The sequence below is a fragment of the Cervus elaphus genome, chromosome 17, assembly GCF_910594005.1.
Source record: "Cervus elaphus chromosome 17, mCerEla1.1, whole genome shotgun sequence".
Classification (NCBI taxonomy): Eukaryota; Metazoa; Chordata; class Mammalia; order Artiodactyla; family Cervidae; genus Cervus; species Cervus elaphus.
In genome coordinates, this window is record NC_057831.1 from 23716714 (window position 1) to 23741028 (window position 24315).

Consider the following 24315-nt stretch of genomic DNA (forward strand, 5'->3'; position numbering starts at 1 on the left):
ACAAGGGTGCACCCTTAGGATTAAGGTCCTATCTGTTCAACTTGATGCCTAGCACCTCATTTTTCTCAGTGTCCTCACCTGCTTGCTCAAAAGAGCAAAGCTGTTCTGTTTTATCCCTGGGATATGGCACTGATCCTTAAATGCAAAACACCAAGAAAACCTGCTGGTAGGATGCGTAGTTATTGAAAGGTTATAGCTTTTAGTCTGAAGGCATTTCATAATCATAACCAGTGACTCCCCAAACTAATCATAAACACTGCAATCACCAGCTCTTGCTCATGGGAATGTTCAACTTGACAAAGAAGAAAGGAGAAGGCTGCTGCTTTTTTGGTATATGATGTCAGAAAAATGTGGTGCCAAAGAAAAGGTTCTTATATTTTCCTGATCTCAGTTTTTTGGTTTTTTTAAAAGAAGGTATTTAATGTGCTATTTTCTTGAATCTGTGAGGCATTTATTTTCTAAAAACTATTTAATAACCTCATAAGTAAATCAAGTATGCCAGGACAGGCTTGAGATACCAATTACATTAAACATGTTTGAGGTTCTAAATGTATAAGGCAGTGGAGATTCAAGGATGAGCAGGAATAATTTTCCTATATTTCATAGGATGAAAGGGTTGAATCGCAATAACAGTCTACATCCTTGATGCAGTCTACATCCCCTGCAAAGCAGGGGAGAGAAACATAGAAGAGTCTGGAAGTTCAAGGTGACAAGGTGTGACTCAAGCTCTGCCCCTTACCAGGGCCCGGGAACTGGGATGCAAAAGTCTCACCAGTCTGTTTCCTTGGCTATAAAATGGGAGTAGTAATGGGATTTGTCTCAAAAGGTTACTGCAGATTAAGTAAGATTAAATGAGACAGTGTGAAGTATCTAGCCCAACAGAAGCTAGCAATTTTCAGGGTTTGGTACATGACAGTACTTACTCACACTGGGCCCATGTGTTTGTTCCCATCATTTTGGCTTCTCAGAGATCTTTCTTACAAAAGGAAGTCTTTAAATGCTTTATTATACCAATAAACTTTTCCTTCTGAGGACCTGTGATGGGACCTTAAGGCTGATACTGCTCTGAATTCTGCAAGGAATTCAGTTCAACCTTAAGATCTCCTGTCATGGGACTCAATCCAAATCCAAAACAGGTGAGTAAAAACTAACGACCATCAGCATGGCACCCAGGATTACTAATACAAACAGAGCCTTCGTGGCTGCTAAGTGGGATTTGCAGCAAACTTTTATTTATTTGTGCCTTTCTGCAGCACATCTATAGGTTAAGGAGGTGGCCTGGCTGCTCGAGTGAGTCTGGGTTTGCCTTCCTGTTGACATTTTCTATGGCTGACCACCAGCCTGCCTTACCTGCTGCTTTGAGAAGAGCCGCCAGCCTGGTGGACCCTCTCCCGGCCGCTATGTGCAGGGGTGTAGTTCCGTCATAAGTGGTGCTGTCCACGTGGGCATCACCCTAAAATCCGCCCACACAGAAAAGGGTTAGTTCAAGGTCCTCTGGCCCTTCTGTCCCCACCTCCCCTGTGTGCATGGCTCTCCACGTCATGTTCCCAGCCCAGTTGTATTCTAGGCAGGCTCTGCCAGTGCAGAGATCCTCAGAGATGCTGGGCAGGGGAATACTGGAGGGCCTGAGCAGCTATTCTGAAGCCTCCAGTAGATACTACACAGGTAGAGCCAACGATAGGGAGATGAGCTGTTAGCGAAGTTGTTCTTTGAAAAGATTTTCCCAAATGCCCTTTGGGAATTGAATGAGAAGGCAGGTAAGTGCAGCCCTCACCTCCAGGAGCAGGCAGCCAGCCAAGGAGATGTTGTCGTGCTCCACGGCCAGATGCAGCGCCGTGCGCCCCGACTTCCGCTCCTGGGCGTTGACATCGGCCCCCGCGGCCATCAGCAGCAGCAGACACGGCAAGCTGTTGCTCATCATGGCTACATGGATGGCATTCAGACCTACGGCCCAAGCACAGGGATGGTTATGGGGACGGAAGGCTGTTGGGGGTCAGCATGTCCCTACTCCAGTCTGTACAGGTGCTGTAAGTCAGCTGCCCTGCATGTAAACCCCACACTCCTTTTGTGTTCTCAGGAGACAATGCGAACACATAAACATTCTCTGAATAAAGGATACTTTCTACATATCAAGGGGGCTTCCCTGGTGGCTCAGATGGTAAAGAATCTGCCTGCAATGCAGGAGACCCAGGTTTGATCCCTGGGTCAGGAGACCCACTCCAGTATCTTGCCTAGAGAATCTGCAGCCTGGCAGGCTACAGTCCATGGGATCACAGATAGTCAGACATGACTGAGCAGCTAATACTTTTTCTACATATCAAGAATGGTGTTTGCTTAGGCCTCTGCTTTTCCCTCCTAGTGACTGACTATTCCAGATCATCTTCAAAGGAATTAGCTGCAGCCAGCAATGGAAATTTCCGTAAGAGATGATGAATTCCAAGTGGTTAAGGAAAGCACTTTGGGGCGCAGATCAAACACACATATTTATCTGGTAGCTACTTATTGTTTAGAAAGCAGACAGAGGTTACACCACGATGCGTGGTTGTCTCTTACCTTCCCCGTTGGGGTGGTCAATAAGTTGTGCTGCCTTTTTGTGCTTGAGTAAAATACCGAGAATTTTATCATGTCCTTCTTTGGCAGCGAGGTGCAAAACAGAGTTACCCAAGCGGTCCAGAAGGCTCAGGTCAGCACCAGCCCGCAGCAAGTCCTCCACCACAGCTTCCTGTCTGGTGATTACTGCCAGGTGCAGCGGGGTCTGGGCGGTGGAGGAGAGGCAGGAGATGACACTGGTCAGTGGCACAAACACGCTGCAATAGGTGGAATCATACCGAGGGGCCACTTCTCATGCCCAGATTAAGTTCTCACCTCTGCAAATGAGTTACTCTCCTGCTAATGATATATATATATACTGGACTGACATTTAGTTATCAAAATTATTTTATATTTACAATTTTTTAAAAAATTTTTATTTTTTTACAATTCTTAATAGCTTTGTTTCTGGCTACAGTCAATTGATTTTTGATGGTTAACTCCTATTAGTAAATTTAGTTTTCTCGAATTTCTAGTAGGAGTCTTACCTTTAGCTTAGACATCATATGTTAATGAACCAAATCAACTTACGGTTTTACTGAAAAAGTTTAAACAAACTACCCAGCAGAAACCAACTGACAAAGGTACTGTCACTCTATAATAACATGCAAAAAAATTTGGTAAATTAAAAAATATTGTTCCATGGACAAGCTCCATGAGACCAATCAACAGAATTCTGCCACTATACTTTATAAAAGGATTCTCAAAGGCATAATAGAACAGGAGAGCCACCTCACAAAGAAGGCTCAGATGGACAAACAAGCCAGGTCCATTTGATTATCCTGCCCACAAAGCGGCACCTCAGTGAATGCAAATGAGGTGTTTTGAAAACTGCATTTTCGAGATGAGTAAGACAAACACTCAAGAAAGTATCTTTCAAAGAACTGAGGTCACTGCCAGAAGAGCAGTATATTTTTATACAAATCAGTCTGTTTCACAGCAGCCTGTGAAATCCAGCCTCTCTAATGACAGTTTGCCTAGACTTTCCTGCTCAGTAAGCAGTGACAGCAGGCGGACCGCCAGCATCCTTGTTGGGCACACCAGGTGAGAGTGGATGAAAGATACCGCGCTGTGTCGTCACAGTGATTATTTAATGTAACAGAAACAAAACGCGATTCTTTCCCCCAAATGTCTACTCTCTCTTTTTTCTACCCCCGCCCCAACCTTTTTTTTTTTTTTTTCCCATCCTTTAGAACTATAGCCTGGCTTGAAATGAATCATGCCCTTGGAACTTTTAGACATTATAGCCAGGAGCCTTCCTCTCAAACTAAAAAATAAACTGTGTTTAGTAATCAGATATGTCATTTGGGGAGATGGGGAAAAGAAAGAGAATGAGATTGGAAAAAAGACCTGAAATCACATTATACCATTCAGAGATTTAACATTAGCTGTAGTTTTAATATAAATTTTCATATCACACAAAATCTCTTACCATTAGTTTAAAAAAATTTATTAAGTTTTTTTTTTTCCTCTCTCTATGGTCCCACGGAAGGTTTTCTATGATATTTTAGGCTTTAGATCCTAAACCCCAGGATTATATCTTTTTTTTTTCTTTTTTTCCATTTATTTTTATTAGTTGGAGTATCTTAAGTAATTATACAATGTAGGAATCTAGGAACTTTTAATACCGTGCTTGCCGGCATGTGGACTTAGGCAGACATTTTGCAGAGCCAAGTAAACAAATACCCCAGCAACCCAATTCCTGCCTGTATATCTGAGGCACACAAATCCACAAGGACACGTGAGTGAGACTTCACTGAAGTACTGTCTGTGGAGGTAGGAAGTGAGAAGCTGGCTAAGTGTCAACTGTTGGGAAATAGGTACATAACAGATTGAAGGATGTACACAATAGGATCCTCGTCAGGGGTAGAAACAATGAACTAGTTGTATATACAGGCGCATGGATAAATTCCACAAACAGTGGAGGCAGTTATCATGACGTGTAGGACAAAGCCACCTATGCAACTTAAAAATACATGCACGAAGAACTGCATGAACACACACATGAGTGCATGTAAAACTGGCAAAACCCAAGTAAGATCTGTGGATTATATCAATTTCCTGGCTTTGATACTGGACTAGAGTTATACAAGATGTTATCATTGGGGAAACTGGGTAAAGGGTACATGCAACCTCCTAGTATATTTTTTGCAACCACCTATGAATCGATAATTAAAAATTTAAGAAAGTTTTATGCAAAGCAGAAGCAGTATGTATAATATACCATGGATTGCATGTAAGAATAAACTTTCCTAACACCATACACAAAAATAAACTCAGATGTCAGGCCAGAAGCTATAAAACTCTTAGAGGAAAACATAGGCCAAACACTCTTTGACATAAATCATAGCAAGATCCTCTTTGACCCACCTCCCAGAATACTGGAAATAAAAACAAAAATAAACAAGTGGGACCTAATTAAACTTAAAAGCTTTTGCACAGCAAAGAAAACTATAAATAAGATGAAAAGACAACCCTCAGAATGGGAGAAACTAATTGCAAATGAAACAACTGACAAAGGATTAGTGTTCAAAATACACAAGCAGCTCACACAGCTCAACACCAGAAAAACAGCCCAATCAAAAAGTGGGCAAAAGACCCAAACAGACATTTCCCCAAAGAAGACAGACAAATGGCCAACAAACACATGAAAAGATGTTCCACATCACTCATTATTAGACAGATGCAAATCAAAACTACAATGAGGTACTGCCTCACACTGGTCAGAATGGCCATCATCAAAAAATCTACAAACAATAAGTGCTGGGGAGGGTGTGGAGAAAAGGGAACCCTCCTGCACTGTTGGGGGGATGTAACTGATACAGTCACTGTGGAGACACATGTACTCCAGTGTTCACTGCAGCACTATTTACGACAGCGAGGACACGGAGACAGCCTAGATGTCCAGCAACAGATGAAAGGATAAAGAAGTTGTGGTACATATATACAACGGACTATTACTCAGCCATAAAAAGGAACACATCTGAGTCAGTTCTAGTGAGATGGATGAACCTAGAGCCTGCTCTACAGAGTGAAGTCAGAGAAAAACAAATATTGTATATTTATGCATACACATGCAATCCAGAACAATGGCAACGATGAACCTCTTTGCAGGGCAGGAATAGAGACCCAAACAGAGAACAGACTTGTGGACACAGCAGGGGGAGGAGAAGGTGGAACGAATAGAGCAGCACTGAAACATATATATTACCATATGTAAAACAGACGGCTATTGGAAAGCTGCCGACAGGGAGCTCCACCTGGTACTCTGACCATGTAGAAGGGTGGGAGGGAGGTTCAAGAGGGAGGGGACATATGCACACTTACGGATGATTCATGCTGTTGCATATGTTGCTGTGAAACCAACACAACATTCTAAAGCCATTATCCTCCAATTAAGAATAAATTCTGAAAAAGTATATTAAAATATCTGTCTACTTTAAAGTATATATGTTAAGGTAGCAAATACCTAGGGAAATACTTATAATTGTTATATTTGGGAGTGGGGCTGAGAACTTGTATGCTGCTAGGGAGGGTAACTTTGATTCTCTAATACATATCCTTACGTACTATTTTAAAACTACGAACATATATATGATAATTAAAAACAAAAAATAAAGGCACAAACCCCCCACTCATGTTTTATAGGAACATATGCAAATAAAATTGATATCAAACAAACTAGAGTGGTGGTTTATGTTGGAGGGAGAGGAATGGGAGAAGAGAAAATAGTTTAAAAGGAATAGATTTCAGAAATATTTTCAGAAAAATCTTAACCCTGTGTACTTATATTATTTTGAGTGTGGCTTTCTCTAGAGGGTGGGTGGAAGAGAGATTTGATCATGACAGATGGCCACAGAAATGTACTAAGATTAGTGAAAGGTATTTTGGGAGCATGTTTCAGACAATTGCCAAATAATCCAAATTACTTAGGGAACTGTATAATTTCCCATCAAGAATAGCTAACAGAGAACCTTTACAATAGAAAAATGGAAGTTTAAATTAGTGGGTTTCTAGTTCTCAAATAAAAGTAGCCATTGGGTATGTGTTTGACACCTTAAAGGCTAGCCAGGGGGTCCTGAATCCTTGCCCATCAATGAAAACGATGGTAAAGGGGTGCAAGAAGTGGACCTGCATGCCCCCAAGAGTCCCCATACCGGAAGGCATGGGAGCATCAAAGGCGGTGGTTTCAGAGTTTTGTCCCCAACACAGTGGAGAGTCTCAACAGTTGTACCGAATGATACAGTGAGGAGTTTGGCACATAATAAATCTCAACTACTAAGCCTGTTGTGCAGTGTCCTTTGCAGGTCCTATTTATAAACAGAAACACAATTCCCTGAATCTGACATACAGGCACTGAACTTAAGCACTCTTTGGAAGGGGGACTGATAAGCGCAAGGTCCCCTTTCCAGTTTTCTCTGTACACTTGTGATGGTGAAAGGAACAGTCGGTCCTAGAGCCTGAGAGACTCAGGCTTTATGGGCCAAGTGACTTTCCAAACACCAGCAACACCCAAACTGGTATGAAAATGTGAAGAAGCCATCCTTTAAATATATATACCTAAAATTAGACCTCATCCTAGTTATGAGTCAGTGAAGAATTCCCCAACTTCATTTTCCCTTTGATCTTAAGTATGATGGCCAAAGACGAGGCCTAATGCCTTAATATCCAGTGGGAAACTTATTTTCCCTTATCAGGAGACACAGATCAACTTGATCTATCTATTCACAGATAAAAATCTACTGGGAGCTACATGTAAACATTTCAGAGCAACTGCTTTTAGGAAATGACTCACATCACTGCTTTAAAAATTGAGAACTGGGACAAGCACCTTCACTGTGTAAATAACTGTACATGGTGGTTGCCTGTATTTTTAGAGGGAGGGATAGGCTTGAGTCAGGCATCTGGGCATACCATGGAGGCCAAGGAGGACTGGGAAGTCATCTTGAGTCTTGAAGGGAAGGCAAAAACAGAAAAGCGGAGAAGGGCAGGGGATCATGAGGCTGTAGAGAAGGCTGGTGGGGCCGGGAAAGGCAGCAGGAAGGGAGAATACCAGGGCAAGAGGGAGGGAGCAGACCCTACTCACCTCCTCCCAGCGTGGTCCCTTTGCCTGGGAGGCTGGTCGGGGTCTGCCGGCTCCCTGCACCGGCATCCCAGCTTTGATTCTGACACCCTCAATCTCCTTTCCTCACCTGAAACCTGCGTGTACCCACCAGGCAGCCTCACTGAGTCTCCAGTCAGCCCTGCTCTCTGAGATACTAGACGACCTCTGTAACAGAGTTCCTCAGCCTGCTTTTAAGTCTACCTAATTTCTGGGTGGATCTGATTTGGGCACATCTCTTTAGTGTTCCCTGTTTTCTTCACCTTGAACATTATTATTGTATTTTGAATTTTCTGTTTTTTTGAAAGACACTTTTTCCTTCTCAAGCAACCTTTTTAGCTTTCTGTATTCTTGACTCAGCACCATTTAATCTAGATGCTGTCAACATGTTCAGCACACTTCAAAAATTCTTGTAAATCACTGGCTTTTCAAACTGGAAAGTTTTTTCAATTCTGTTTTTTTCTCGACAGGTGTGATATATATTTATCCTGCAGTAGACTGAGTGCTTTGGCAACTTTCTGAAGCTTCAAGTTTGCAGTCTCTCGGCAGGATGCTAAATTTCATTGTGGGGTGACTGCTATTATACCCATAGATCAAAGGATCCTCATTCATAAAAGAACATTCCTATGTGATATTACCTACAGAGACATGTTACTTTATTTTTGCTACTGTTAATATTATATGCTATTATTAATACACACACAAGCCCATGTACACACCATGGATTTTTCTTCAGTCGCCTCCTTGATATTTCTGCTTACCTGGTAGAGATCATTTCTCATGTTGATAATTTCATCAGAAATCAAGCCAGATGTGACTTCCAGCAGATCTCTCACAAGCTGATTATGAAGGTGGATGATTGCCAAGTGTAAGACACTGGAATAAAAATATAGTGGCAATAATCAGCTAAAGTGTTAATGGAGAAAAAAAAAAAACAAAACAGGTTCCCACGATAGGATTAGATTTGTAAACGGAATTTGGCTCTCTAGTTTCCTTTAGCGCGCAAATGTCTGGAATCTATGAAACATCTTGAATCCAAGGTGAGTGTGCCCTACTGCCTGCTCACTTACAGAGCCTGCCTGGTCTCTGGGGGCTCAGTTCAGACTCCCTGACGTGTAAAGGAGCCTGGACTTTGAGGCAGGACGTCTCCAAGTTGAAATCCTAACCCTGCCTCTGTGCTATGGTTTCAGGGCATTTTCTCCTCTAACTTTTCCCTGACTTACCTGGACACACACAGATGATATGAGTTAAATTCCTGAACTAGGATTTGTTCAGAAAAATGTAGTTCTCTCACCTAGCCCTGCCACCTCTTCCAAAACACAAGGTGGTGGCTTTTTAACATCTTCCTAGATCCCAAGAGGGGAGAGTGGAGTTAGGCTCTTAACTACAGGAAGAAGACTTGAAGCAAACTTCTGGAGGAAAAATGTGACTGTATTTCTCCCCTGAATTCTTTCTGCTGCCTGGAATGGTTTTGCTCTTCTTGTCTGCCTCACCAGCGCTTCATCCTTCATGCTCCAGTCTAAAACTTACATCCTTGGAGAAGACTTTCTCAGTTTCCAAGGCAGAGCAAGCTGTCCCCCACTCAAGTTTCCTGCTTGCTTGAGCAACTACAGTTTTCTGTACATCCTCTCTCTCTGTCTTCTAAGCCTCTTGGAGGCTGGTTCTGTCTGGGTCAGCCTTACAGCCCTGGCACACAATTTAGGCACTAAAATAAGGATGACTGAACAAACAGGGCTTATAGTAATGAGGCTGAAAATATTGGCAGGTGCCAAGCATCACTCCTCGGAACAAAATTTTTTTAATTGTTAAAAAATATTTACTATTAAAAATTGGAAATGACACAACAAGAACAATGAAAAATGGCTACTATTTGTTTAGAGCTTCTAATACCAGACTACACTAAGCATCTGATACACATTATCATATTAATCATAGTCTTACAAGGTAGGTAATATTATCCTTATTTTTGGTGATGAAACTGAGACGTATAGGTATAAGAGAACTCAATCCAGATCATATATTAAATCCATGACTGTCTTGCTCCAAGGACATCCCTTAATTCCTTAAGGTCTCCTGCTGCAGGGCACATGTGTGCTGCTCTGTGGAGTGGTGGTGAACATCCAGGAGGATGACCCCTCCGAGGTATGGACAGATCACGATGCAGAGCACACCCAGAGGATCCCATGGTGGCAGTACCTACGGGATTTGAGCATAGGCTGCATTTTCTCTAAACATAGCAGGTGTCATTTTATTCAGGCCACTTTCTTGGCAATAGCAAGTGTGTATTACGTGGGATTAACACTGACATAGGAGAGCCTGGAAAACTAGACTGTGGCATCATCATTTGAGAGAGACTTTTAAATGAGTTATCTCAGGGTTTCCGTACTGTCTTTTGAAACCTAGGACTGAAAGAAGACTGATGAAAAGGTCCTGAAGTCTGATGCAGACATGATGTACATATACCAAGAAAAAGGTCGTACTTCAAAATCTGCCTAAAAATTTCCATGTGTAGCTCAGCATTTCATAGCAGAAGTACATTCCCCCTCCCCCATAAATTTTCACACCCTCATGGGAATTTCCCCAGTACCAGAAGTTTTTATTATTTTTTCTCATTGTATTTTCTGTGATGACTAATGGCCACAGGATTCGGATTAATAGCCGAATATAATAAGCTCAGTGAAAACAAGGGACCTGAGCTATGAAGGCTCAAAGCTATTCCTGTCTGCATTCTTATGAGGACTCTTCCTCAGTTTCCCGCAGTCTCACCTCTCTGGCTTCCAGCTGCGGCATGAGAATATCTGGGGACCTGGGAGGGGACTCTGAGGATTCACTTCCTTAGAAGTGCCTGGGCAGGGAAGGCTTCCTCCGCAGCCTCTCCATATATATTCCAGGTCCTCACATATGTTCATACCTTCGCCTCCATGCCCCCACTTGAATGTGTGTGCCTGTATCCCTTTCCACAATTCTCCCTTCAGACACCGCGGTCCCTTTCTTAGGCCCATCAGCCGGTCCCTAAGAATGCCATCTGAAATACTGCTGTCCTGTCCTGCTTAACTGCTTTCTCTTGTGGTTCTGTGCTACTGGATGCTAACTGGATTATTTAACCCTGTAAAACACATTCTGCTGTTGATGACATTACACCAAGACGGCTGTGCTGGTTCCTCCCCTACTGTATAACAAGGCCAGTGGTTACACCACATCCTTGGTTACAATGCAAGGAATGAGAACAAAGGTCTCTCGTTGAAACCCCGAGGCTGGCACTTTCCTAAAGCATTTGGTTCAGTGTTTAAGACACAGCACCCAGGAGCTCTTCCAGAGAGGATTTCTCACTGTTGATGCTATTTTGGGGAAGGTTTTGAACAAACCACTTGACTTGGACTTGAGAGCTGCTGTCGCTTGCTATTTTTATAGGCTTTTGAGATTATTTTAGAAGTCTCAGTGAAAGGAAGAGGAGAACTGTTTTAGAAAGAAGTCAGGTGTCCCTGCACATATGAGCTCTGTAACCCCAGAAGTGGGAAGCATGTGTGGTGGAATGGTCGATTCCCACACCACGTGGGCGAGAGCAGTCAGAAGAGTCTGGTCCAGTCACAGACTGGTGACCATTAACACAGGCAGTAGAGAAGGAACTGTTAACTGGGAGAGAATGACGATGGCCTCTTAATCATTGTGTCATTGTTGCTCTTGAGCTGTCTCTATTGGGCTTTTCCTGGAGATTACTGTTACCACAGGTATGCAGTTGGGATAATAAGCACTTTAGACATTTGGCAAGACCAAAGTTTATTACGTTATTCCAATAAACAAAGTAAAAAATATTATTCCAATAAACAAAATGTTTACTAGATATTATTCAAAATCTTATTCCAACAAATGAAGCAGGGCTTTTCAAAAAGTACCATTCCCCACACACGTCTCGGTTTTCTAACCCAGAGTGTTGTACTCTTAGATGAGTAACCAGCTATTTTAGAACTCAACAGGTGGGAACCACAGGATAGAGAAGCAGATCACACCACTCAGCCTTATGGATGCATTCTTTTTCTTGAGGGAATGCTTCAGTTGCAGGATCCAGTGACTTTAATCAATTCGTCTCATCTCTAGCCAGCATGCACACAATTCTTTTCTCTCTTCGCCCCCTTAAAACACCTTGTTTACGAAAGTCCTGACTTACCTGTCCCCGTTCTCGTCCTGCACGGCGGTGAGATGGCGCTGGACAGCCAGCAGCATCTTCACGTCTCCTGTCACCGCGTAGTCAAAGAGGGCGTTGGCGTGCTGCTTGGCCAGCTGCATGGCCTTCTCCAGAAAGAGGTTATCTGCAAGGCAGTGATCACAGTCACGGTTGAGCTTCCTGAAATTGCTCTACAGGAATGGCATGCTTGAGGCCAACACCATCAGCATCAGCATTCTGAGACCCTGAGACACATCGATTTAGTGGAAAATGCTCCTTTCAGGGGCTTCCCCAGAGTAGTGCGAGTGGCAGAATCCACCTGCCGACCCCAGGAGACACAAGTCTGATCCGTTGGCAGGGAAGATTCCCCGGAAGTGGAAATGGCTATCCACTCCAGTACTTTTTCCTGGAGAATCCCATGGACAGAGGCGCCTGGCAGGCTACAGTCCATGGGGTTGCAAAGAGTCGGATGAGACTGAGCGAGCATGCGTGCACACACCTGTCAGTGCTTTTGGATCGTGTTCACTGTGGAAAGCAGAGGTGGATGCTGGCTCACTGACAAATATAGAGGTTGATCTCAAAAAACTTGTCTACACGTTGGCCATCTGGGTCTCGGACACAACAGCTGAGATCAAGCCCCACCACTCTTCCAGGTCAAGTCCATGGGGAACTGTCCTGGCTTCCAGAAAACTTAACAGCCATATATGACATGTAACCTCTGTTATAGTTCCCCTTCCAGTGAGTGTATTTGCATTCCTGTACTTTCTTTGGACCCATTTTTATTCCAATATTGTTATTAATATTTTTAAAAACATCTCTTATCACCTAACTGAAAAGATGTTTTGTACGAGTCAAAAGTTTATTTTTTTCCCCCAAGATAATCTGCTTATCTAAGGTTCATATTTTTGTGTCTTTTTAAGTATAGTTAATTTACAATGTGGTGTTAGTTTCAAGCATACAGCAAAATGATTCACTTATAGCTATATGTATTCTTTTCCAAATTCTTTTCCATTATAGGTTATTACAAAATATTTAGTATAGTTCCCTGTGCTGTACAGTAGGTCCTTGTTGTTTATCTATTTTATGTATAGTAGTGTTCATATGGTCATCTAAAACTCCAAATTTACCCCCCCAATCCCTTTTGGTAACCATAAGTTTGTTTTCATTATATGTAAGTCTGTTTCTGTTTTGTAAATAAGGTCATTTATATCATTATTTAGATTCCAAATATAAGTGATATCATATGGTTAAAAAAAAAAAACAAAAAAAACCTGTCTACAATTTTTTTTGGGGAAAGAAATTCAGAAATGTCTGTTATTTTAAGGGGAATAATCAATCTCCAAATAATGCTCACTGGATTTTGCCACAATTGTAAATAATCAATCTCTTGGGGAAATAATCCTTCACTGGAATCTTAAATGACTCTCTGGTTGGGCAGGAAGTGTCAAAAATCAGTCTCTGCCACAGACAGACAGACTCTCTACGAGCCACTGGTGTTTTTGTGTTAGGTCTTTATTTTATCATCTGTGACTTTGTTTTACTAATTTTTATCAGGGTATAGTTGCTTTACAGCCATTGGTGTTCTTGTAAACTCTGCTTCCTGAAGGTCAGTGGGAGGAAACTTGTGGCTTGCAGGCCAAATCCTGTGTGTGGCCTGTTTTTTTGGCCCCCTAGCTAAGCATGGTGTGTACATTTATTTAAAAAAAACAAAGCAAAACATGCAACAGAAACCCTATGTAGCCCCCAATTCTACTTATTAACTATCTCTTACAGAAAAAGTCTTCTAAGCATAATCTGGGATGACCTAGACTCGTGACACATACCCTAATGGGTTCCAAATATGCACTGTCCCTCCTAATTCTCCAAGGAAGGCAGTGACATAAAGGGAAAAGTTCTTATTTTCAGGCAAAGTTCCACCTCAGTGTGACAGTCAAGCTACAGTCAGAGAAGGGAGACTGTCAAAATTATGCAAACTGCTCTCTATTGTCTGTGGTGGAAATGATTTAGATTATCTCTCCTGATACCCTAAAACTGCATGACATGACTGGAGAAGCATATGTAAACGTCTGTACTTTATAGTCAGAGATAACACTGGGCAAATGGAAACCCCAGTGTGAATAAAACAACCCAGCCCAGACTTTTCGAAAGGCATACGGGGCTCCGAAGAGCACACGAACCAGATGTGGGTGCGTCATCTTTAGTCTTTAGGTCAACAAGATAAACCTGTCTTCTGGAAACAGGTTCTCCACCCAGACCTGACCCGGCCCTCCCCAGCCAGCAGCACGCGGGCCCCCGTCCTGCACGGCTCACCCTGGAAGCTGCAGTTCTCTTCTCTCACTCCCACCGAGCACGTCAAGTTAGCCTCAGCGCCCCCCTGGCAGGACTCTCCGTCTTGTTCTGTGGTTTCTGTTACTTGCTCGGAGAGATTTACAACCTCTCTGTCATCACTCTTGCTGCAACTTTCAGGGTCATTTTTAGATGGGGTGTCTATGGTTCCTAAGATAAAAGCCAGAAAAAAAAAATCAGCCTTTTCTCAGTAAAATCTATTCAGTTATAATTCACTGTTTCAGCAAAGGTCAGCTAAAGGTAGAAGCAGGCTTACTGCAAAGGGAAAAGAAAAACAGTTAATTTAAAATTCCTTTTAAAAGGATCTGTTTTCCAGGATATGTTAACACCTACAATTTCACTAACTGTTGATGTTATTTTCTATTGAAATTGTGGGACCTAGGGAGCTATTTGTTCCTTTTGTTTATTTTCATTCTTATTTTCCTGAAGAAAGAAACTTTGTATAGCCTTCAGTGCAAAGACTTCAGAGCCATTTTTTTATTATACTTGGTTGCCTCTTGGCTGTATAACTTCTGAATGCAAATCACTGAGCTCTTTAACGCGGTATTGCAGAGAATAAATCATAATGGGTAAAAATTGTTCAAAAAATGGTCATAAGTAAACCATTTTGAAGCTATTTTAAAGTCACTTCCAGAAAACTTTTTTTAAATTGAGGTGTAATTGACATATAACATTGTAATAATTTTAGGTATACAATATAATGACTCAATATTTATATATGTTGCAAAATGATCATTACAATAGTCTAGTTTAACATCTATCAGCATATATAGTTACAAATTCTTGTGATGAGAACTTTAAGAGCTTAAAAAACATATTTTTACATTTCTAAAAACGTACATCTTATCCTATTTGGAAAGGAGGCAAATGAAGTAAAGCTCTTCTAGGAATTACAAGAAAGTGGCATTTTAAAAGTTCTTGAAAGCAGAGCAGCTATATTACCCCCACCCAGTGCTCAAGCAAATTGTGAAGATGTGGTCTAAATTCACATTCTTCACTGTGGGAGCTATCCTGTGCAGTTTCTGATCATCCTCATTGAGGTCCTACTGTACTATCTGACAGCTACTATGAGAGCACTGAGGTTTTACAGGCAGACCTGGTTCAAATTCTGGTTCTGCCACTAACAATGTGTACCTTCAGTGAGTGAACGGGCATCTGTGAACCTTGATGTGCTCTCTCTATAAAACGGAGAAACTAATATTTTCCTTACAGTGGAATCAAGAAGATGATTAAAACATGTAAAAGCATCTGACATGAAACAGGTGTTGAACACATGAGAAGACCTTTTTGTATTCTTTTTTCAATAGGTACACTGGAATGGTACATTGAAGAATTGATGCCTTTGATCTGCTGCAAGGAGATCAACCAGTCAATCTTAAGAGAAATCAGCCCAGAATACCTGTTGGAAGGACTGATGCTGAAGCTGAAACTTCAGTATTTTGGTCATTTGACACAAACAGCCGGCTCACTGGAAAAGGCCCTGATGCTGGGAAAGGTTGAGGGCAGAAGAAGAGGGTGTCAGAGGATGAGATGGCTGGATGGCATCACCAATGCAATAGACATGAACTTGGGCAAATTTTGGGAGATGATGAGGGACAGGGAAGCCTGGTGTGCTGCAGTTCATGGGGTTGCAAAGAGTCTGACACGACTGGGCAAATGAACAGCAATAACACTGGAATGGACATGTAGTATGAAGCATAAACACATGAACAACTGCTAATTAGAGGGTACATTTGATGAGGAAAGACCATGCCTATAAAATTCTAAATGTCTCAAAAGTGTAGTATTTGACAAAAAAAGAGAATAGGTAAGTTTGGTGACTTAATGTTTGAACAATCAAGTCTCTTTATGCTCCTTTCTAATGTTCTTTTCTTTCCCCTGTTCATGCCACATACAAAGTATAAATATAAACAGAGCATCAGGAATAGAATTTCTACTGTCCACAGGAAATAATAGTTTGGGGGAAAGAAGTTATTGTCTTAATTTATTTGCATTTATCAATTTTTTTCAAGATAATGTTGTGTTAGTAATGACTGGAAAAAAAAAAAAAAGTGCTACTTACCATGCTTCATCCCAGCGTTAGATTTAGTGGTTCCAGGATGGAAGGTAATTCCACCATATGTGGGGAATCCATAGTGGGGGAAGCCATACCCTGAAATGGCAGATGTAACAAATGAAACCTCATGACGATTTTTAAAAAAAGGCCTCAGCAAACCTCAGGTGAGCACAGGCTTCGGTGTGCCTGACACGTTGCTTCTGTTGTGAGTTAGTAAGACGCATCACATCACGGGGGAGGGTGGGGGGCGGGGGGCGGGGCGGGGTGAGATCGTGAACATTCCATCCCGGCCAGGCTGACAGCCTGGCCACTTGGGCAGAAGCCAGGCTTTGGGCAGTGTGCGGGAGCTCACATCTGAGGTCTCCCACTCCTGCACGCTGGGGAGAGCCTAACGGCGAGGGGCTGCCACCCAGGCTCGGACTGGCTCACACACCCAGCGGACTAACCTCTGGAGAGAAAAAACCGAGCCAAACCAAATACATATCCTGACCCCTCAACAGAAACACGCCCCCACTGGTCACTCTCATGCATTTTTTGGTGGAGGCATAAGCTGGTAAAACTCTTTGGGGTAGCAGTGGGTATCAGTCATACTCTGTGACATAGTAATTTCACTTCAAAGAATTTAATTTACAGAAATAAACTGGAATAAAAGAAAAGCAATGTGGATAGAGGAGTTCAGTGCATTTTATATATAAAAAAAAAGGAAACTATGTTCAAGTAAGTTATACTATGGTTTGTTCACTTGATGAAATATTATGAATCATTAAAATGATGCTTAAAAATTATGCTTATGTAAAATTTATATAACCATGGAGAATGCTTATGTTCAACTGTTAGGAAAAAACAGTATACATAACTCTATACACAATCATGTGAGAATAATGAGTAAGTCATATGACTAAATGGATTAAAATAATATATACAATGAGGAACACAGCTGTGCTTGGAGAAATGTATAAATATATATTATAATGTATATACACAAAAAATTAAGTAGCTAATCTATGATGGCAGGATTTTATATATTTTCAACTTTTCTATAGTATAGCATAAATATAAAATGAAACCTTTTCAACATTTCCAAAGAAAACCAAGATAACTGTATCTGCCTCCTTTGCCCCCACCAAAAAAACACGAGGTGGTAATATACCAAAATGTTAAGAGGTATTCTTTGGATAACTAACTTCATGACTTTTTTTTCTTCTTACAGTTTTTGGTATTATCTATCTACATATTCACAAAGAGCCAGACATGACTAAGCGACTGAACTGAACCGATCTACATATTATAAATTGAACATGTGTTTCTCTGAAAAAAAGTTTACTGGGAAATTTTTCTTTTTTTGCCATGCTGCACTGCATGAAGTTTACTCCGACCAGGGGTCAAACCCATGCCTCCTGCAGGGGGAGCATGGAGTCTCAACACTGGACTGCCAGGGAAGTCCTGGGAAATTTTAATGAATATTAACATATCATGTTCAATGGATTTCCCTGGTGGTTCAGCAGTAAAGAAATCTGCCTGCCAATGCAGGAGACATGGGTTCAGTCCCTGGGTTGGGAAGATCCCCTGGAGAAGGAAATGGCAACCCACTCCAGTATTCTTGCCTGGAGAATCCCATGGACAGAGGAGCCTGGAGGGCTACGGTCTATAGGATCATAGTAGAGTCGGACACGACTTCGACCCTAAACAATAACAGCAGTCACATTCAATAACGTCACAAGCACTCAGTGCACAGACGAGGGAATCTGGGAGAACGAAACCCACCCTCTCTGACGTGAAAGAATAGCCCTGGCTCATACCTGGGCCGGTACTTCCGGCACCCCCGCCTCCACCACCGCTGCCAAACATGCCCCCGCCTCCGGCTCCAGCGCCGCTACCACCGCCAAAACTGTCCGAGAAATTGGGCATCAGCTTCTGTCGTTTCCTCTGCACTTCCTCTTTATCTGCATTTAAAGGAAGAGAAACCAAAGGAGAAGACATTGATTCAGTTCCACTACTAGCCACAGAAAGAATATTGATTCTGATGGTATTTTTAAACATCTTAAAGGGAAACAGAAAACACCCAAGGAGGAAGAGATGCCAAAATTCAAGAAGCATTATATTTATTCCAATGAATATGAAGACCAAGAACTAGCCTCAGAGAGACCACAGAACAGTACACACCCAATTCTCTCTGGAATGGATTAAGTCCCCCATGTCACTCAAGCTAGTGAGACACTAGACTGCCCATCAAAGATGAAGATACTGAAAAAACTGAACGAGAAGAACACTACTGAGCATTTTCACGTGGTCATACAGAACAACTGTTACTAAGCAGCTAACATTTATTATGAATCTACAGTGAGCAAAGTGCTGTGGATAAAGAGAAGTATGACATCATGTCCTTGCTGTCAAGAACCCGCCAATATAATTTTAAGGTTTAGGGGAAAGACAGAGAGGACATGATAATACTATATATGTAAAATTCATGGTGCCAACTAGGGTTCCAGGAGTTTATGGGAAGACTTTGAGGGAGTACCCGTGAGCTGGAAATTCAGGAAAGGCTTCCAGAATCAACCTTCCATTAGGAGGGGGCAAAGGGAAGATGCTCTGGGGAGGGGATGCAGAGAGAGAGAAACAAAGGAACCAATGTACACTGCATGCTTACGAGAACAACAGGGCATCAGTTTAGCTGAAGTGGAAGTTTTCTATCAGGAACTGGTGAGAATCAGGGCTGAATGGGACCACACTGTCAAGCCCCTGGACTGTGAACCTAAGGGGTTTAACTGACAGGAGAGCCACGCATTGTTTCTGAACTGGGGACGCCGTGTACAGGATGGTGTTTCAGGAAGGTCTGTCACCGGTGTACAGGTGAGAAGCAGAGACAGCACAGACAGAAAGTGACAGAAGCTGCTTCTTCGTGGTCACCATGAGAATAAAAATGGGTGGATCCCGCAAAGACAACAAGAGAGGGAACTGCAGCCGTTGGTGACTCATGAAATATGTGAGGCTAAAAAGTTTAAGACCACTGCTTGACTAAAATACAGTGATGCCCGCTGAGATTTTTGACAGTCCAGCTCTAGATACTATTTAGACCTTTCCCCCTCATTCCTTATGTGATCACTCTATTTTTCTTTCGCTTCTCACCAGCCCCATGGCCCCTCTGAGTTCTGCCAGCGCCTTTGTGGTCTATCGTTGCATTCTTGTTTCTTCTTTCTGTTTCCCTTTCTTTACCTTCTCTGATTTTCCCACCATACATTTTTTTCCTCCCTTCTCTCTTTGGAAACAAAGGAGTGAAGAAGCTGTTTGGGTTTTGTTTAATAGGGTATTCTTTTTTTTTTCAGTCAGCACCGCAATACTTAGCAATTGTCCTATTTCTGGTTCTTCAGGTCAGTTCTGGTCATTGTTTATGTTCAGAAAGATCTTCAAAATTTCTAATTCTGTGGTTGTTTCAGCCGTCTCAGGGCTAGGAAGAATGCTGTTGTTTACTGATTATCTCGTGAACATCTAAGGGCAGTTGAAAGATGAAGCAGGGGAAAGTACAGTAGCAAAGTACACTTAAAAAATCATCTTTTAAAAACAAATCCTGTTCAGAAAAACAAAAGCCAGCATGGGTCAACTTTGACGAACACATGCTCCCACTAGAAAAGGGCGACTTCAAAGTGGAGAAACTTAAACAATTTCCTCAACAAGAGGCTTTGGACAGATTTACAAAATTTCTCCATGGAGAAATTTGTATCATGACTAACAGTCATAATTATTACTCATCCTATAAACTGTTGACCTTACATGAGACATTAGTTCATCAATAATACGAAATACAAGAGCAAACCAGACAACACATTCACCTTCAGAAATAAATATTATCCACTGACATGCTTTCTAGCAAAGAGATCATTTGGTATTTGCTATGTATTCCTTTTGACTTATAAAACAGATATTCACCAGTTACATTCATTGTAAAATGGGAACTTTTAAGAGTCAATTTAAAAAATATTAACTATCCTACAGTCATTAAGATGTCAATGACAAGAAATAGATATAGTAAACTCCACAACAAGCTTTTTTAAAATAAAAGAGCCTGTGGTCTGAATTTCCATGGAATTGAACATGGGGACTTTCACGCTGGGTTCACTCATCCTTGTGGTCTATTTTCGATGGTGGACCATGGGATGTACTATGAAACATCAACCTATTCTAAAAGGGCTCAATACAAGCTCTTCTGTGCAGAAGAGGAAACCGAAGCTAGGATGTTAAGGGACTTGTACGAGGTCAGGGAAGAGTGAAGATCAGATACAAGGTGTACTGAGCAGTCCATTATGTCATCACTTTTTGGGAAACACTCAACGCATCTTCACTTCCTTTAATAAAGGGTGACTTAAGATAACAGCTTAGTTCACAAAATGTCGATACAACTTTTAGCCTCTACCACCTTTTGCTCCGCATGTGCCTTAAAAGTACCTCATTCTTGCTTTCCGGGTTCTAGTTTGCTAGTAAAGAAGGATGTCTGCATTCATCCTGACCACACCTTTCGTAATTGAAAGATTACAATTCTAGTTCTTCCTAGTCCCCATCTTTTCAGACTGAGAAGTCATTGTGGTCTTTCTTTGCTTTTGTACAACGGCTCCTCAACTATCTTCTTCCCTTGCCAACCATCCCTCTCTTGATTATTTTGATTGTTTCCTTGGACCCAACCATCTCCATGACACTTTAATGAGACACAATGTCAGTGGCCATAAAGGATGCAGAGTTCAGGGCTGGATGACTCTCTGCAACAAGTGGAGTATTACATACTGCTTTGTCTAACGTCCTACTTGGTGGCACCCAACAAGTTACCAGTGTTTTGAATAAGGATAGCAACTGAGTGGGTCAATCAGTAACTTAGGTCTCAGATCTTTAATAAGCATCTTCTGTGTGACATACACTGTTTGAGATGTAGCAATAAACATGAAAGACCAAATCTGTGATCTCAAGAACATTCTTCCTACTAGAAGTACAAATAAGACAACAGACACATAAATTAATAGGTAAGATAATTTTACATATTGATAAAAATAAGTGAAGAATATGAAACAAGGCAATGAGACAGGGAGTGAGTCCAGGAGCTGGGGGCAGTGGAAGGTACATTCAATGACTTCTGAGAAATGAAGACAGTGATTCTTTGGATTGCACAGTTTGGATTCGTTTCCATATAATTACTCTGATGCTAAATGACCTGCTACTTTTCTGGCCAGTCACAGGTCTGGTGTGATTATTTCCCCTTGTGATTATTTCAACCTGGGATTTTATAATCCAGAAGGTTTTATAGACTAAGGTAATTTGTTATCTTCAATAAAACAGTTCTAATCTTACAACAGGGCTTCCCAGGTGTTGGCAGTGGTAAAGAACCTGCCTGCCAGTGCAGGAGACACAAGAGATGTGGGTTCAATCCCTGGGTTGGGAAGATCCCCTGCAGGAGGGCCTGGCAACCCACTTCAGTATTCTTGCCTGCAGAATCCCATGGACGGAAGAGCCTGGCGGGTTACAGACCATGGGGTCTTAAAGAGTCGAAAACGACTGAAGTGACTCAGACCACGCACATAATTTCACAACTCAATCCTGGTACGCGTTGGCCATTCTTTCTGTGGAGCTCAACTATTAACTCTTATTTTTCCAGGTGGTTCTTTTTACTATTTGTATAGATGGGGTTTTTAGTCAGTGATAGCCTGGAAGGTAAGTGCTTCTTGCATAGAGGTGAAGTTTTGAACTTTCAGGAGACCCCAACCCAAGACAGCTCCTACTATAATAGAGTAGCAACGAGCGTAATAGTCTGATGTACCCCTGCTGTATCCATACACAGATACCACTGGGAAATAGACTCCGGCAGCCTAGAAACCAAGTTCAGCTTTGAATATTTCTAGGCTCATACATGGGTAGGGAATCTGAGTTGCCTTTATTTAACCAATTCTCTGTATTAGAAAAATTGACATTAATTTGAACATGTTGTAAGAGAAGAAACCTATTTTTTTTTTTTCCCCTCAGAAAGTCCAAAAAATTTGCCCTGTTTCTGTTTTGTGTCTACTTTTATAGAAGGATGTTAATCCAAAGCGGGGAAGTGGCCACTCCTGGGGAAGCCAAGTGGGCAGGGCTTGCCACCTCATTTTACATAGAGCTGCTCAGCTTTATACACCAGAATTTCACATGAAATTTCATATGGAGAGAAAAAAGTCTCCTCTGCTGACAGTGTTTTCAAACCATCAACAAAATGCACTGTGAACCTGACCCATCTGTGGAGACGTCACAAGCTCAGAAAAGAAACAAGAATGCACGGAACCATTTTCTAAGTGCTGCTGCCACAACATGAATTCTAGGAAAAGCAAGCCTCTTAGAAAACTAGCCATCGCAGGCTGCTGTCACAGGATCAGCAGGCGTGTGCGTGGCTGCCGCGGCACCTTTGCGGGTTCCAGCCTCAGCCAGGACCTGGGTGCCTCGCCCTCCCCACTCTCACTTCCCTCTAGTCCAGGGCCTTCTAATTTTGTCTGTGCTACAGCTTCTTTTGCAGCCTGGATCTCTTCTTAGGATCATAGTTTTCGGTATGTAAAATACAAAATAGGATTACAAAGAAACTGAGTTGTTTTAAAGTACTTTTCTAGCCATGGACCTGCAGAGGAGTCAGTGGACTCCAGGTTAACAAATACTTTTGGGGCCTGTTATACTCATTTTGAGAGGATTCTCATGGCTGCATTTCCCATTCTGCCCGCTTGGATTCCAGTCCTGTCTTTTGAACGGCCACAGGAACCTAAAATGGAACATGATTTAAACTGACCTCTGCCTTTGCCCACCCAAATCTACTTCTGCTCCACTGATCGTTCATCAATTCACCCACCTCACAATCTTCCCAGGGTCATCTATGACTCCTGATTTTCTCCTTCACTTCTTACCCCAACCAACAGCTGGGTCCTCCTGACATCATCACTGCACTGCCTCATGGATCTACCTTCTCCTTTCACACCACTGCACTAAGAGCTTCACTAACCTCACCCTTTCTTACTGGGATTCTTGCATTATTCTTCTGACTTACTGCTGCCCAGACAGTCTCTTCAGGGTCTATGTGGAGAAGGCAGAGGCATCAATCTAAATCTAAACTGGCCTGGTCCTTCCCGTTTCCAATTTCAAAGCACAATTCTGTAGGCTCCAGTCATACCACCCCAGAGCCTAGCCCTGCCTTCCTGCCCTCCTTCAGGAGTCCCTCTGGGTGCGCCTTAGCCTCACTTTTCTCTGAACATACACTGACTGTTCCTAAGCCAGGGGAACCCTTTCCTTCTCTGCGGCACACTCAACCACTGAAAGACATGCCCAACTTTCATGACCTTGAAGAAGCTTTCTTCTTGTGGCTTCTTCAGAATCGAGGGTTCTCTCTCCTTGGCATTATCCTATGTTTTCGTGGCTGTTTTACTTTTGGAATTACCAAAATAATAATTTGCATTATAACAATTTAAGGAGACTATTTTCTCTCCTTCTTGGTGCATCCTTTGTGAGGAATAGAGCGCTGCCTTACCATTTGTATGGCTCTGCACTGCACGGTGGCTGAGTCTTCTGCTCAACTGTGTGAGGCCAGCAGCTGATTCTCCTAGACAGCAAGCCTTATGTTTTCATCTCAACTGCCTGACCCCCGAGTTCTTCAATAAATGATAGACTCTCAAATTCAAAGAGAAATTTTAAATGCTCAACCTCATATAAAACTTGGTGGAAACATGACCCTAAAATCATATATTACTTCTTTCGTCTCTAAAAAGAAGTACCATGGACCCAGGAACCAGTTACTAGGAAGCTGGTCAAACAGGGTGACTGCCTGACCTTTTCTCAACAGCCTGGCCTCTTGTTGGAACAAGCGCAAGTGTTTAAACAACTGAGTTACCTTTGATTTCAGGATAGTAGAGGAAAGGTTTTGGTTCGCTAGTTTCCAAATCAGATTTCCTCCGAAGCTGGACGAACACAGAGGCTGGTTTTGTAATGTTGACATCCTTATACTTTGGAGTTTTGAAGACAATGGCAAACTGCAGGATACAAAGATCCAAATGTTGGAGTAGGACTACATTTCTT

General features: G+C 42.1%; 1 protein-coding gene across 2 annotated transcripts in view; it reads right to left on the bottom strand.

Annotated features, from left to right (window-relative positions):
* Positions 1-24315, bottom strand: part of NFKB1 (nuclear factor kappa B subunit 1) — a 122312-nt gene that overhangs the window by 7040 nt on the left and 90957 nt on the right. For both annotated transcript variants that reach the window (XM_043870898.1, XM_043870896.1), the window contains exons 11-19: positions 24131-24269; positions 18054-18197; positions 16261-16350; positions 14163-14348; positions 11856-11997; positions 8452-8566; positions 2554-2755; positions 1775-1944; positions 1351-1453 (exon numbers count right to left, since the gene is read on the bottom strand). In XM_043870898.1, coding sequence (XP_043726833.1) covers positions 1351-1453; positions 1775-1944; positions 2554-2755; positions 8452-8566; positions 11856-11997; positions 14163-14348; positions 16261-16350; positions 18054-18197; positions 24131-24269 — 1291 coding nt within the window. The remainder of the gene's footprint in view (positions 1-1350; positions 1454-1774; positions 1945-2553; positions 2756-8451; positions 8567-11855; positions 11998-14162; positions 14349-16260; positions 16351-18053; positions 18198-24130; positions 24270-24315) is intronic.